We start from the raw sequence: 16,031 nt of genomic DNA, 5'->3' as shown, positions 1-16,031 counted from the left end.
TGACTTCACTCCTTGAAGCCAAACCCAAGAATATACATATGCTGTAGGGGAACTCTGCGGGGTGGGGGGGGCAAGCGGGGCCTTTACTTTCTCAGTTATGATCCAGGAAGAAAACGAAGGCCCTGTGGCATTTTTGAACTTTTCACATAACAGACTTGTCCTGCCATCTCGCCTGGCAAAGCTCAGCATGCAATATAGACCAAAAGCGGTATCTTATTAGCACAAAGTAACGTTACCAGTTCAAATGCTCACTTGTGAGCCTACCAATTATGGGAAACAAGGAAGACATTAACCTCAACTGCTACAATATTTTATGCAGCATCTGGCCTGTGAAGCCACTGAACGTGGTTACAAACCTTTCAGGGTGGAATGGCTACAAATAATTCTCAATAGGTTCCAGCAAAATTCTATCGCGCTATATGTATATATGCATGTATGGGAGTTGACACCTAGACACACACAAAGGGTGTAAATATTACAAAATGTTAATAACTGGTGGGTGAGTGCCCATTGTTCTACTCTTTCTATTTTTTTCTGTAGGTTTAAAAAATTGCAAAATAGCTTATTAAGGTACACTGCTAAATTGGGTCAAGGGGGGATTTGGTAAAAGACTGCTACTCACAATAGCAGTCTACCTATTTTGGCACTGTTTTATTACCCAAGTGGGGGGATAAAAAACAACAACAAAAATCACAGAAAAATTCCAGACACCCTTGGAGTGGCCTAAAGTATGTCTTCCTGGGTACACTCATACTCTATTTGCTAATGGCAGCTTAGTGAGGGACAGGCTAAAGAGAATCCTTATTTGTAAACCAGTGGTTCTCAAACTGAAGTGCACCCCAGAAGGGCATGCTAAAAGAGGTCCTGGCTCCCACCTCTGGCATATCTGATTCTCTAGGTTGGGGGACCAGAGATATACATTTTAACAGCTGCTGCTGCTGGTTGGGACTCACTTTGAGAACCCCTGATGTCAACTCTGCTCTTGCTTCAAAATCGGTGAAAGTAATTTCACTTTAGAAACAAGCCCTACTGACTCCATTTGTTCTTTCACAACCGATTAGCTGAGTACCCCTGAGAACTTTATGTAACTTCTCTGAGCCTCAGTTTTCTATCTCACAGGGCTGCAAAGATGTACTGAGATAAGAAAAGGAAAATAGCACCCAAAGGTGGTATTCAAAGCGAAATACATTTCTGCTCACTAATCTTTAACCATCGAAGCTTTTCAGAAGGCAGAGAAACACCTGATATAAACCACTGCAAAGCATATTATTTGAAAAGCCTGAAGAAACTGACTTCTTACAGCTCCAAGTCTCTGACACATAGAAAGGAGTCTCTATCCTCATATATAAATATATTTGCATATGTACATGCCTTTATCTAGACCTCTATAAATGCCCGTTGCCTCCCAGCTCTTTCCTCTATGTCCTTTGACTTTCCTCCTGTCCCACCATCATGCTCAGTCCCCACCTGGGTGTCAGCAATCCCTCTTGGTTCCATTACCATTGATCATGCCCTACCAGGACTCTCACACTCTCACCACTGATTTGGATCACTTGTTGTTTCCTTGTCCCTGGGTTTGTTAACACCACTATCTTTCCCCCCACCTTCTCCTCTCCCATGTCCCCCCCGGAACTGTCGGTCCCGTTGTTTTCTCCTCCAGATTGTTCATCCAGCCTATCTTATTAGACAGACTTGCGGAGATAATAACATGCACAAAACCAAGACAGAGCCAAACCAAGCAACAATATACAACAAACCAATGACAAAAACAAAACAAAAACACAACCAGAAAGAAAAGCTTGTGGTTAGTTCAAGGATTGTTTATTGGTCTATAGGAGTGTTTTCCAGTCCAGTCTGTTGGGGCACCACGCCCTATGAGGATGGGGAAATAGATATATGTGCATATATTTATAGGTTTAGCATTAAGATGGCAGATGGATATTGGGCCTCCACTCAAGTACTCCCTCAATGCAAGAATATTTTCTTCTATTAAATTGGCATTCTATGATGCTCACCTTCCCAACACAACCACTGAAGACAAAGCGAGTGAATAAGCAAATGTGGTGAAGAAAGCTGATGGTGCCCAGCTATTTGGGTTCTTAAAGACTTAATGGTAAACAAGTGGCTATTTAGTTCAGAAGCAACAAAGCTCACATGGAAGAAGCACACCAGCCTGTGTGATCACGAGGTGCCGAAGGGATCAGTTATTAGGCATCAAAGAACAAAACAGTATATCGTTATGTGCTCACCTCCATGATACAATCACTGAAGACAAATTGGTGCATAAACAAATGTGGCAAAGAAAGCTGATAGTTCCTGGCTAACAAAAGATATAGCGTCTAGGGTCTCAAAGGCTTAAAGGTAAACAGCGGCCATCTAGCTCAGAAGCAACAACCCCCATCAGCCTCTGCGACCACGAAGTGTCAAAGGGATCAGGAATCAGGCATCATCAGAACAAAAAATCTTACCATAGTGAATTATGTAGGGAGCGCTGGGTGGAGACCCAAAGCCCATGTGTAGGCCACTGGACATCCCATTACAGAAGGGTCTCGGGGAGGAGACGAGCCAGTCAGGATGCGATATAGCAATGATGAGACATACAACTTTCCTCCAGTTCCTAAATGCTTTCCTTCACCTCCTCCCCGCCCCACTATCATGATCCCAATTCTACCTTGCAAGTCTGGCTAGACCAGAGGATGTACACTGGTACAGATATGAACTGGAAACATAGGGAATCCAGGGCAGATGATTTCTTCAGGACTAGGGGTGTGAGGGGCGATACTGGGAGGGTAGAGGGAGAGTGGGTGGAAAGGGGGAACCTATTACAAGGATCTACATGTGATCACCTCCCTGGGGGATGGACAACAGAAAAGTGGGTGAGGGAGACATAGGACAGGGCAAGATATGACAAAATAATGATTTATAAATTATCAAGGGCTCATGAGGGAGGGGGGGTAGGGAGGGAGGGGAAAAATGAGCTGATGCCAAGGGCTTAAGTGGAGAGCAAATGTTTTGAGAATGATGAGGGCAATGAATGTACAAATGACTCTCTACTGCAGTTGGCCATGGCAGCGTGGGGGAATTTTTCGTTTTGACGTTGTCCCTGTTGGTGAGAATACGTGTAACTCCACCGTTGTACAGTTCAGTGACATCGAGTACAGCCTCAGCTGGTGCAACTGCTCTCCCCTTCTGGTCTGAGGGGTTCCTCCTCCATTAACATAACTCACAGTTCCTTGAGGGGAGGTGCCTAACCCGTCTTTCTTTGCAGTGGCTAATCTGCGCTTAATCTGCATACGTAACTCCTAAAGGAGCTCAAGGCTCTTTTTTTTTTAACTAGTTAAGCTAAACTGTTATTTGGCTTTAAGAATAATTCAGGGGGTGTTTTTATAAATATTAAAACTTTAAGATTATCTCAGGGTAGTAGTTCACGGGTTCATTGCTTCCATGGCTCCTGACAGTCTAGAGTCCACGCAAATTTGAAATACTGTCTATATTTTCCCCCTTTGATCAGGATACTTATGTGGACTCTACATAATGGCAGCTGAACAATGTCCAGGCCTGGTTTCATGCAAAGGAGCAAGTTTTCCATGGAGGCAGTCAGCCCCACTGTCCATATCCTCCTTCGATTTTGGCCTCTCCTTCCAACATTGCTCCAAGGAAATAGCATGCCAATCATAAAGAATTGGAAACAACATAAATTTTCATCAATTGATGTGTAGGGGGAGGCCAGGCCCCCCCCCACCCCACTAATCATGGGTCAGTAAGCACAATTGTATGGTTGAGATATATAATATTATAATAAAGTCCTAGAGAGCATGAGAGATAGAAGAGAGATTGAAATAATGGAGTCAGACACATTTCATGGTAGCAATGCTCACCTCAGCCTCACTTGGTGGTTCACGTGGGGAGAGAGAGAGAGAGAGAGAGAGAGAGAGAGAGAGAGAGAGAGAGAGAGAAACAGAGAGAGATTTATTGCTAACCTAGGCTTTTATATTCTCTGGGGACATGCAAGTCCCCTCATTACAGGTAAAGACCTACATCACAGGAAAGGATTGTGCTATAGGTAATACAGTAATGGGAGGGGGTTGATCTAGGGATATCCACTCAATAGGAAGAGGAGGGACTGGGGTATACAGGTGGCAAGATGGGCAGCGTGCCTAGATTCAGGATGGCAGGCTAATTTTGGATGTCACTGAGCCGGTTTGACCTGTTCCCAGGCTCAGCTAGAGAGACCATTATCAGCAGGGTGTGACTTCCACCTACAGGAACCTAATCCATGACTACAAGCCTTTAGGGAGAAGTAGCTCATTGCTCATTATCCTTAACAGCAGGGAGTGGGGCCTACCCGTGGTGGGACCAGACAGTAGTCTGGCAACTGACTGCCTTCAGGGAGGTAACTTGGCAAACATTTGCCATTTGCTGTAAGCAGTGTCCTAAGGCATATATTTGGGGAGATGACTTGGGAAAAATTTTTCTGTTTCCCACATTGATGAATGGATTTTAAAACTCTGGTATATACACACAATGGAGTATTATACATCCCTAAAAAACAATGATGAATGCATGAAACATATCACCTCGTGGGAAAAGTTGGAGGAAATTATACTAACCGAAGTCAGTGGAGCACAAAAGGACAAGTCCAACAGGAGTCCACTGAGTAAGTCCAATCAGCACAATGGGAATAGAGGAAAAGTAACTGAATGCATAGTTTCCAGGTCAAGGTTCAGGCTCTCTGGCAGGGGTCAGACCAAACCCAGGGATGCATATGGCATCCAACTAAAAAAGAAGAGGGAGAGAGAGAGAGAGAGACCCTCATCCTGGCTCACCAAGCCTAGAAGGTGACACTACTGCTTGGAACAGTCAATGCACAGAGAGAACTGTAGGGCCAGCCCCAGCTGGAGACATGCCATCCCCTCACCAGCCCACAGTGCTACAGAAGACAATACCAGAGACACAGTGCAGGAAGTGTGTCGGTCTGACCGCACCCCTCCACCTCCCACAGTGGGACAAATCACTAAAGGACCATAACATCAGCAACGGGAGCAAAATGATGAAGTCCTGAGGAATCCTGAAAATAGAGTTCTGACTCAGTGGGGGAGGGGGGCACAACACTTGGCACCTCACTTAATTTGGTTGGGAGACATTCACAAAGGTTAGCAGATTGGAACTATGTATATAGGCTTTTAAAAAATCATATGTCTATCTACATAAGACAGGCAGGATAAACAATCCTGAGGAGAAAACAATGGGACCAAGGTTGGGGGGTTTGGGCAATAAGAGAGGGTGGAGGTGGAATGCGGGGTGGGGAGGGAGCAGTGAGCCCACAAACTCATGGACAGAGGAACATCAAGGGATCTAAAATCGACTGCAAGGAGGGTATAAAATGCCTGGTGGTGTTTGGTCCACTGTAATGTAGTCAAGAGGAATTACTGTGAGCTGAATGATGGGTGAACATGATGGTGAGGCAGGAGGAGAGGAAAAGGAAATAGAGGAAAGAACTATGAGGTAAAAGCTATATAGAGAGGTATAAATATAGACATGTATCTGTGTAAATAAATTAATATATAAAGAGAGGGGTATTTGCTGTGTATATATATTTATAGGGTAAAGCACTAAAGTAGCAGACAGACTTTGGGCCTCTACTTAAGTCTTCCCTCAACACAAAAACACTTTGTTTTAATAACATGGCACTGTGTGATACCCACCTTCCCGACACATTTGCTGAAGACAAAGGGGGTGCATAAGCAAATGTGGTGAAGAAAGCTGATGGTGCCCATCTCTAAAAGATACAGCATCTGGGGTCTTAAAAGCTTGAAGTTAAATGTGGCCATCTAGCAGGGAAGCAACAAAGTCCACATGAAAGAAGCACACCAGCCTGTGTGATCATGAGGTGTCAACAGGATCAGGGATCAGAAAATCAAAAACAAACCATCATATCAGTGTGAAGGAGAGGGGTCAGAGTGGAAACTCAAAGCCCATCTGCTGATAATTGGAAACCTCTCACACAGAAGGGACGACTCATCCAGGGTGCAGTGCACCACCAACAAAACATACAACATTCCTCTAATTCTTTAATGCTTCCTCTCCCCACGCTCATGGTCCCAGTTGGACCTCACAAATCCAGCTAGCCTGGAGCATGTGCAGTGGTACAGATAAGAGCTTTCAACACACGGAATCCAGGATGGATGAACCCCTCGGAAACAGTTATGGATGTAACAATTCCATGAGGGTATGGGAAGGAAGAGGGGGAGGGGAACTGATGGTTATGATGGATGTATCACCCACCTCTCGAGGGGGACGAGTAACAGAATTATGGGTGAAGGGATACATTTGGAGGTATAAGATATGAATATATATATATATAATTTATTAAAGGTTCATGAGGGTGGTAGGGTGAGGGAGGGAGGGAATAAAGAGGAGCTGATATCAAGGAAATCCAGTAGGAAGAAAATGTGTTGAAAATGATGATGGTAGCATCTGTACAAGTTCACTTGGCGTAATTGATTTATGGATTGTTATAATATCTGTAAGAAGCCCCAATAAAAAAAATCAATCAATAAAAAAGAAGAAAATAGTGATAACTGGTTATACCTTGGATGGCCCCTTGCAAACTTTGAATGTCTTCATGTAATGAACTAGGAGCACTAAGTATATTAATAGGTCAATTAACTTGGAATCCCAGGAAACCATGACCCTAAATCTCCAAAGCAAGGAACTCAATCCCATGGGAAATTTGGTTGTACATAAGCAACTTCAACAGCTATTTTTTTACTGTAAATATATCTATATACACAACTTTTGCCAATTCAACTGTTTACAGGTATACAACATAGTGACAGAAATTATAACAATTAGCAGCTATACGACCCTACCCTTAATCAATATGGTCTCACCACATTAACCTAACCCTTCCCTTCTCACCTGCTTCTCCTTTCCACCCTGGTAACCATAAACAAATTTTAGTCCCTATATATTTGCCTTTTCTTGTCTTTTTTTTAATAAGTGAAGACACATACTGTTTGTCCTTTTATGATGGATTTATTTGACTCCTTACTGCCATCGAGTCGATGCCGACTCATAGCAACCGTATAGGACCGAGCAGAACTGTCCCTGTGCGGTTCTGAGAGTGTAGCCCTTTACAGCAGTGAAAAACCCAGTCCTTCTCCTGCTGTGAGTCAGCACCGACTCGATGGCAGTCAGTTTGGTTTGGTAATGTCTTCAAACTCCAGGGACATACTGTGGTGCATATCGACAATTCACTTCCTCCCCTAGCTGAGTAGTACCCCGTTGTATGCATGTACCACAATTTGTTCAGCCATTCATCTCTTGATGGCCATTTAAGTTGTCTCCATATTTGGCTTTTGTAAACAATGCTGTGATGAACTCTGGTGCACTACAATTTGGTAGGATTTTTTGAAATTTTTTTTCTGGATGAGACATCAAAGCACACATATATGAGTGTGTATATTATGTGTATATTTATGAGGGAATTTCTAACTTTTTATTATCTTCATTTAATTTTTCCACTACCTTTTTGAAGTCCATGTATGTGTGTGTGTGTGCGTGTTATTGTTGTTGTTCCCCTTAAGTAATCACAAGGTTCACTACTTAAATTCTTCATTTGAGGAAAAGAGTGTTAGCCTCTAATGACTGATCGTTAATGGTTGCTATGCTAATTCTTGGTTCATGTTTAGAAGGTCCATTTCCCTTCTTCTGTTCTAATAGCTAGCCTCATCCTTCTGGAAGATGGTAGCATTTTCCTCAAGACTAAAGAGCAAACCAAAAGCTGAGATGACAACCAAGTGTACCCCAGCAAACCTGAATGTCTGGAGCCAGTTGCCTGCACTGTGGAGGGCGAGAGGTTGTCATTGAAACCCAGTGAGCTAATGGAGAGGCAGGCAGTGTACAAACCATCTTTCCTTGTTTTCTGTCTGAGACAAATGAGGCTGGAGTGGGGGCTCTGGAAAATGAGGATATGGAGAAGGGGAACAACCATGGATTGGACTATCAGATAAAGTAGAAATAGTGCACCGGGATATGGGAATAGGAATCAGTTTATATACTCCTTTACTTATTATTGCTTTGAAAAGTGTATTCCTATTTTGCTCTGGTGAATGCTTTTCCCTTCAATTTAAGTCAACTTCTTCTGGGTCCTTATATCTTGGAATCTAACACAGAGCCTTATACATTACATAATAATATTGAATCACTCTGATTTGAGGATAATCTTTCAAAAACAAGCAGTAGGGAGCAATAAAAACTCTATGATTGGGCCAGTGGCATGGATTGAATTGAGTCCCCCAAAGTAAGTATGAACTTGGCTAGGCCATGATTCTCAATGGCTTGGCAGTTCTATGATGACATAATCACTGCTCCTTATGTGATTTAATGTGATCAGCCAGTCAGCAGTAAGCGGGTTCGAGTAGGATGCCAGTCCTTATTCAGTTCAAGGCCAGGAAAGTTTCCCTGCGGTGTGGGCTGCATCACCTTCTATCTTACAAACTATAGGAGGAGGGGGAAATGAACTGAGGTGGAACCAAATCTGAGTATGTCAAAGAGAGAACGCAGAGAGCCTCCTAACCTTAGGAGAAATGGATGCGGAGACGTATGGAGTCTGGAGAACATCAGACTTAGAGATGTTGGAAGAGACCAATGCCTTCCCCGAGAGCTGCTACCATGCATTTGGATTTTTGAATCCCCTTCTCTGTGGAAGACGGCGTTTCTTTTTGTTAAAGCTACCCACCATGGTGCTTCTGTATAGCGGGGCACTAGATAAAAACCAATGCAACACACTCACGTCCATTGAGTCAATGCTCCCTCGTGGCAACCCTACAGGACAGAGCAGAACTGCCCATGAGAGTTTCACAGACTGTAACTGTTTACAGGAATAGAAAGCCCCATCTTTCTCCCGCGGAGCCTCTGGCTGGTAGGTTCAAACTGCAGACCTTGAGGATCACAACCCAAAGCATAAGCACGACGCCAGCAGGGCTCCTTTAGATATGTGTGATCAGGAATCTTAGGAGAATGTGAAATATTACTTAAGTCCTTAGAAGAGATGCGTATGTACTTCAGAAAGTTAAGAATCAATTAGGCCGTGGCTAAAACTACATCTTGACTCTAGTCACTCTTCTAGTAATGAAACAAAATCATCTGGCACCAGGAGGTACTCGTGGTGAGTTCGGTGAGTTCAGGCTTTTTTCAACAGGTGTACCCAATGAGAGAGACCAAGGGCAGGTAAATAAGGAAGTGAGGCACTCATGATATTTAGAGAGCTTGGGGAAATGCCAGAGGATATAAAATGAATCTTTGTTCTATTTTTCACATACCTCTTTTCGCAGAGTGGGGGGGGGGGGGGTAGCGGAGGTTGTTTGGGGTATTTTTAGTTTTGGGCTCAAAAAGAAAAAGAAAAATATAGGCCCATTGCTTGAAGCAATGACATAAGGAAGCAAAGATACCGAACTCTTATTGTGGTTCTATCTTTTGTATCTAGAACAAAGATCTTGAAACTGGAAACTACGAGATATAAAGAGCCAACAAGGAAACGAAGATGAAAGTAGGTAAGGAGACACCTAATAAATCCATTTTCATTAGTTACAGGAACGCTGGTCTAGAAAATTACCTCCCAGGAAAGTGACACAATGTGAGTGAGAAAATAGGGTGAATGGCAGAGGACTGAGGGGGCAGGAAGAATTACCTTGGTTTTCAGAAAGAAAAATAGATTCTGAATATAGCAAACTAGCAAACTTGACATTAACCCCACAGTATATTCCCAAAATAGGTGATCAAATGCCAGGAGACATTAGAAAAGAAAGTTGTCCAGTCCAAATACAAGAGGCCAAGCCAACCTCATTTGTGAGTATAATTAGGGACATAGAGCAAGGACATCTCAGGCATAGCATATCTTAACTTCTTCCACATATTAAATCAACCCTTAGTCTGAGTCTATGGATAAAAGGACGTTATTGTACAAGCAGCCATGCAGAGGAATGCCCCACTACTCAACTATGGGTCACTGTCTCAATGATCTTGCCCAGCTATAACCTAAATACCACATAAAGCAGGAAACCAATAGCGAGGTCTGAGGGGCTGGACCCAATCCCGACTACATGGACAGCAACCCCTCCCCCCAGAAGAATTCACTTCAAAGGACAGCACTGAAGCTGCAGCTCAGGGAGAGGGACATGTCTGATCAGAGCACACGGGAGCAAATGAAGGGGGAGGAAGAGAGAGTGGAGCACATCCTGGCCCACCAAGCCTTGAGGATGATATTCCAACTCAGAGCAGTCAATGCACAGAAAGGACCATAGGGCCAGTCCCACTGTGAGATAAGATTGACCCATAGCGCTACAGGGGACAACACTGGAGACACAGTGCAGGAATTCCACACAATCTAATAAGATAGGAGTGATAAACAATCTGGAGGAGAAAACAATGGAACCAACCATTCCAGGGGGACATGGGGGAGGGGGACTTGGGGGAAAGGAAGTGGGTGTTAACAAACCCAAAGACAAGGGGACAACAAGTGATCCAAAATCGATAGTGAGGAGGGTGTAGGAGGCCTGGTAGGGTTTGATCAATGGTAACGTAACCCAGAGGAATTACTGAAACTCAAATGAAGGCTGAGCATGATAGTGGGACAAGAGGAAAGTCAAAGGAAATAGAGGAAAGAACTAGGAGGTAAAGGGCATTTATAGAGGTCTAAATGCAGGCATGTACATATGTAAATATATTTATATATGATGATGGGGAAATAGAGCTATGTGCATATATTTATAGGTTTAGTATTAAGGTAGCAGATGGACATTGGGTCTCCACTCAAGTACTCCCTCAATGCAAGAACACTTTGCAAGAATACAACAGAAAAGTGGGTGAAGGGAGAGATCAGTCAGTGTAAGACATGAAAAAATAAAAATAATTTATAAATTATCAAGGGTTCAGGAGGGAGGGAGGGAGGGCTCAAGTAGAAAGAAAATGTTTTGAGAATGATGAAGGCCACAAATGTACAAAAGTGATTGACACAATGGATGGATGCATGGATTGTGACAAGATTGGTACAAGCCCCCAATAAAATGATTAAAAAATAGAAATTTATTTTGTCACAGCTTAGTAGGTTACAAGTCTGAATTCAAGATGTAGGCTGTAGGGGAAGCCTTCCTCTACCTGCTGGCTCTACAGAAAGGCCCTTGTCTCTTTGAGCTTCTACTTCCGGGTGATTTTCATGGGGCTTTGCATCTCATTTCCTCCATCTCTGCTAGTTCATTGACATGCTTGTTTTAGCTCTCTTACCCCTCCGAAGACATTGACCCAAGATACACCCTACACTAGTCCTTTCTTATGTCTATTGCAGACAAACCATTCTCAAATAGGATTATGATCGTGGACACAGAGGTTAGAAAGTACAACACCTATTTTGGAGGGGCACAATTCAATACACAAAAAGGCATAGTTGAAGACAGACTTGGTGATGTACCACCAAAAGATCACAACTCTGAAAACCTTACAGAGTGTCTACTCTGAAGTATATAGTCACAATGAGTCAGCAACAATTTGAGAGCAACTGATTTTACCAATGTGGAACTTCTTGACCAACTAGTTGCCAAAGGTGTCGTCTCTGTATTTGACTCGAACCTACTCAATATTTTCACCTACAAGACTTAAGAAGAAATTGTTCCAATCCTGCACATGACACATGACCTGTGAGAAGAACTTATCAATTGGATGTGAATCAACATTCCTTCTGATGAAATTAAGGCGGAAGCAAATTTAAATTCTACACTGTAGGAGTCATCAGACAAGGAGAGCATGGGGACCCTTGAAGCAAGCTGGATCATCAGACCGACAGAAGAGGAAATGGCGGAGTTGGCAGAGGCTGGAGGAAAAGACCTGCATGGTGTTTTTTTTTCTGGTGACGCCCTGCCAGGAACTCCACCTTATGTCCTCAAAAATACATTTAAAGACAGTTTGTCATTTGATTTGTCTTCTGACTAAACCCTTGAAGAATGTTAGCTACGAGTAGAAAATTTAGTGTGAAAATGAGAATACTTCCAGGAAGGACCTGAGAGCTGCCCTCGAATACTGGACAAACTGTCCTGTGCAGGAGAACTCAGAGCAGGCCTCATAGCCCATGTGGTTTCAGAAGGGAGAACCGAGACCCATCCCCAGGTCATAAAGGTCTTAGATGGACTCAATAAAGTTTCTTAAAATCATTGGTCAAAAACAAAAGAGAGAAGGATGAGCTGATATGTGCGGTTGTGAAAATGTCCCTGCATGTAAGTATGGTTTGCAATCTGCTACCGATCAAATGTCGACCATTTAAACCCGCCCAGCAATCCTGAAGAAAGGTCTGGTGACTTTCTTCTGCTAAAATTACAGCCAAGAAGCACCTAAGAAGCAGGTCTACTCTGTAACCCATCAGGTCTCCAGAAATCAGGGTTGATGCCGCAGCAACTGGTTCGATTTTGGGTTTCCTGCAATGGTGAGCTCTCTGCCACCGCACAGCTAGATGGCTCAGTCAGAAAAGGCGCTTGCTTAAGGACTTGCAAACCGTTAGAGGAGTGCTTAAAACTCTGTGAAGCATACTTCATGGTGTGGTTTATTCTCTTATACACACCCATGACCTCTGAGTATGGCGTAGTGGTGAGTTCAAGCCGAAATTCCCTGCCTTCCCATGTGATCTTTGTTAGCAACTTACCCTCAGTGAGATGACATAAGCATCTACATCATAGGGTTTCTGTGAGGATTAAATGACGTGCTCGACACAATATGGCACATAAGAATTGCTCCATAAAGATCGCCATTTATTGTGATGCCTCTGAAAATGTCACTATCATCCCGAGTATTCATCATCAGTGGGAATGTCACTGGAAGATGATGAGGGGAAGGTATCATCCAGGGGGCTCCTGCTTGGAGGAGGTGCCAAGAGCAGCCATGAAGGAAGGGTAGATCCATACACAGCAGACGGGAGCATCTGAGAAACCTTCTCTCTCTTTAAAAAAAAATCATTTTATTGGGGGCTCATGCAGCTCTTACCACAATCCATACATATATCCATTGTCTCAAGCACATTTGTACATATGTTGCCATCATTTTCAAAGCATCTTCTTTCTACTTGAGCCCTTGGTATCAGCTCCTCATTTGCTTCCCATTCCCTTCCCTTCCCTCCCTCATGAATCCTTGATAATTTACAAATTATTGTGATTTTTTCATGTCTTGTACTGACCAATTTCTCCCCCAACCCCACCAACCCCCTTGTCTGTTGTCCATCTCCCTTGGAGGGGGTTATAGGTAGATCATTATGATCTCAGTTCCCCCTTTTCCCCCTCATCTTTCCATTCCCCTGCTGGTATGGCTACTCTCAATACTGGTCCTGAGGAGTTTATCTGTCCTGGATTCTCTGTGTTTCCAGCTCTTATCTGTACCCATGCATGTGCTCTGGCTTTAATGCATGAACCCTTGTGGTTTTGAAAGCCAGCTATCCCTGCTGGTCAACTGATCTACCCCTCTGGTTATTAATAACCCCAAGTCCCCCGTCAAATGCAAGCTGCTGCCACATCTGTGTGGCTAGCGAAGGTATGAGGGATGGATCCTGGAGTCTAGGAAGCAGCCTCCACTGAGGATGGAGCCAACTTCTCAGGTTCTTCTCCTAGATCCACAATCCGGATGGTGTTTTCTTTCTTGGAAAGCCAGAAGGCAGGGTAGACCGGCTCGGAAAACGTGCAGTCAAACTTGTGAACCAGAGTTATGGTGCCAGACTCTATGCCATAGAAGGAGAGGGTCCTTCCTGGGAAGTCAATATATACCCCTAGCCTCCGGAAAGGGCTAGCTTTGAGCGGGGTCTCTATGTCACTGTGCCAGGCCCGGAACTCTTTCCCATTCCAATGCAGGCTCCAGGAGAAGTTATTTCCAGAGATGCAGCTGTTGCGCTCTTCCCCTTTCCTGTCTATGCCTTTGTAGGTCAAGCCAATATAGGTGCCTGGCCCAGAGAGCTCTACCTCAAAATAGTACCTGTGCAGGTACAAGCTCTGTTGTGACAGCACCTGCCGCCAGTGCAAGAACCTGCTGGGATGGTCCGGGTAGGGATGCTCCCAGGGTGTGGTGTTTGTGACCTTGCGATTGTCCTCCTGGAGCCGAAGGTATCTGTGGGCCGTGTCCGGGTCGAATGTGATATTGTAGGCATCTGAGGAGACAGAGAAAGCAGGCAGAGTGGGTCAGGCACTGACCACTGAGTCCGAGAGAGCACTAGAAGCCCAGCTGGCCTCCTAAGTCTAAGGAAGTGACCCCCTAGTCTGTTTATGCAGACAATGAAGAACCAAGGTCACCCCACTTGCTTCCCTTCTCTGCCCAAATCGGGAAATACTTTTCATTTATTCACCCATTCATGTATTCATCCAACAAATATGTATTGAAGACCAACACTGACTAAGGTTTGGGGGAAATAAGTACACATGCAGTCACATTTGATTCATTCTTTCATTTAGTTAAATATCTATAGATATCTTCAACCAATATTTAATATGGTGAACCCTTGAACATTCCCTAAACATTTGTCTCCCATGTTTCCCCAACCCAGAGCATAGCACCTCCATATACCCAGTTGCTAAAGTCAAAATAAAAGTTATTTTTGACCTATAAATTACATATTTAAATTTTTCACTTTATTTTTTAATTTTAACAGTTTTACTGATATAATTCACATACCATAACATTCAATGGTTTTAATATATTTTAAATTGTGCACTCATCACCACAATCAATTTAGAACATTTTCTTCATTCTTGTACTCATTCCTATTAGCTCCCCACTCCCCCAACTTCCCTTGCCATAAGAAACTATTCATCTAGTTACCGTCTCTATAGATTTACTTATCCTAGATTCCATATAATGGAAATCATACCACAAAATAAACAAACAACAACCACACACATAAAAAGAAAGAAAAATCTCAGTCTAAATTAAATCAGAAAATAAAAAAATGAGAATCACTTTAAAATAGATCAACATGGAAAACGAATGATAAGGTGTTCCATTTTAACCTTACTGTATCTGAGCCCTAGTGGCACAATGGTGATGACTTGGGCTGCTAACGGCAAGGTCAGCAGATCGAAACCACCAGTCAGGAAGACAGTCAGGGCTTTCTAGTACCATAAAGAGGTACAGGATTGGAAATTCACAGGGACACTTCTACCCTCTCTTACAGGCTCACTATGGGTTGGCAACGACTCACTGGCAGTGAGTGTATATCTGTATTAATCCACTTTCGAATGCACTCTGCCTGAGGACAGGGCTATTTACAACCCTGGTCAGTGGTCAGAGAGATTCGTCCATCGAAGGCTTAATCACATGGGGACTCTAATCCTCACTCCCCACTTTTCCTGATACAATCTTTCAGAGTCTACCTACTTCTCTCCAGCCATGGGGCTTCAATCCCCACCGAGTCAACTATCCTTGGGACACAGAACAAAGATGTTCAATTAGAAAAGTATGCCAAATTGTGGGGTGAAAAATGACTTTATCAAAAGTAACTTGGCCTTTGCCCTGGGTTTCTAAGAGATACCTCTAAAACTTTGGAATTTTGGGAGTGATTGAGGTGCCTTTGTTATTTGGACCTCTACACCACACATGGGGCTTTATGCTAATGGTGGGGGGCTGGCCGGGATAGAAAGACCACTACCACTATTTGGTCTGACCTCACGGGAAGGAAGGGGTTGACCTATGTAATGAAACCAACGAAGGCTCCGGACATGGCAGCTCCATGGGTTTCCTGATTTGGGAAAGGCACGGCTGCATGTGGGAGAGTCACGCGTCCCTCGAGTCGTGGAGGCTTTGTGTTAGGAGCCCTCTCAGATTTTGCCTTATGTGACATTTTGTGTGTATCCCTTTTTGCTGTAATAAAGTACACAGCTTTCCATAAATTCTGGGAAATGTTTCAGTAAATTGCTGAACCTAAGTGAGTAGTGGGAGCTAGTGGGTTATAAATGAAGGCCAGGAACTCCTGAGTTTTAAGTTGACATCCTAAAGGGGCAGTAAAGGGG

The 16,031-nt window shown here is 43.6% G+C and overlaps 1 protein-coding gene across 1 annotated transcript in view; it reads right to left on the bottom strand.

The window, feature by feature from the left end:
• Positions 1–1,819: 1,819 nt before the first annotated feature.
• Positions 1,820–16,031, bottom strand: part of TRIM16 (tripartite motif containing 16) — a 79,871-nt gene continuing 65,659 nt past the window's right edge. The window contains exon 7 of the mRNA XM_075561045.1: positions 1,820–14,176. Within this exon, the coding sequence (XP_075417160.1) occupies positions 13,593–14,176 (584 nt within the window). The 3' untranslated portion in view covers positions 1,820–13,592. The remainder of the gene's footprint in view (positions 14,177–16,031) is intronic.

The sequence above is a fragment of the Tenrec ecaudatus genome, chromosome 10 (genome assembly GCF_050624435.1).
Source record: "Tenrec ecaudatus isolate mTenEca1 chromosome 10, mTenEca1.hap1, whole genome shotgun sequence".
Lineage (NCBI taxonomy): Eukaryota > Metazoa > Chordata > Mammalia > Afrosoricida > Tenrecidae > Tenrec > Tenrec ecaudatus.
This window is presented reverse-complemented; position numbering and strand designations above follow the sequence as displayed.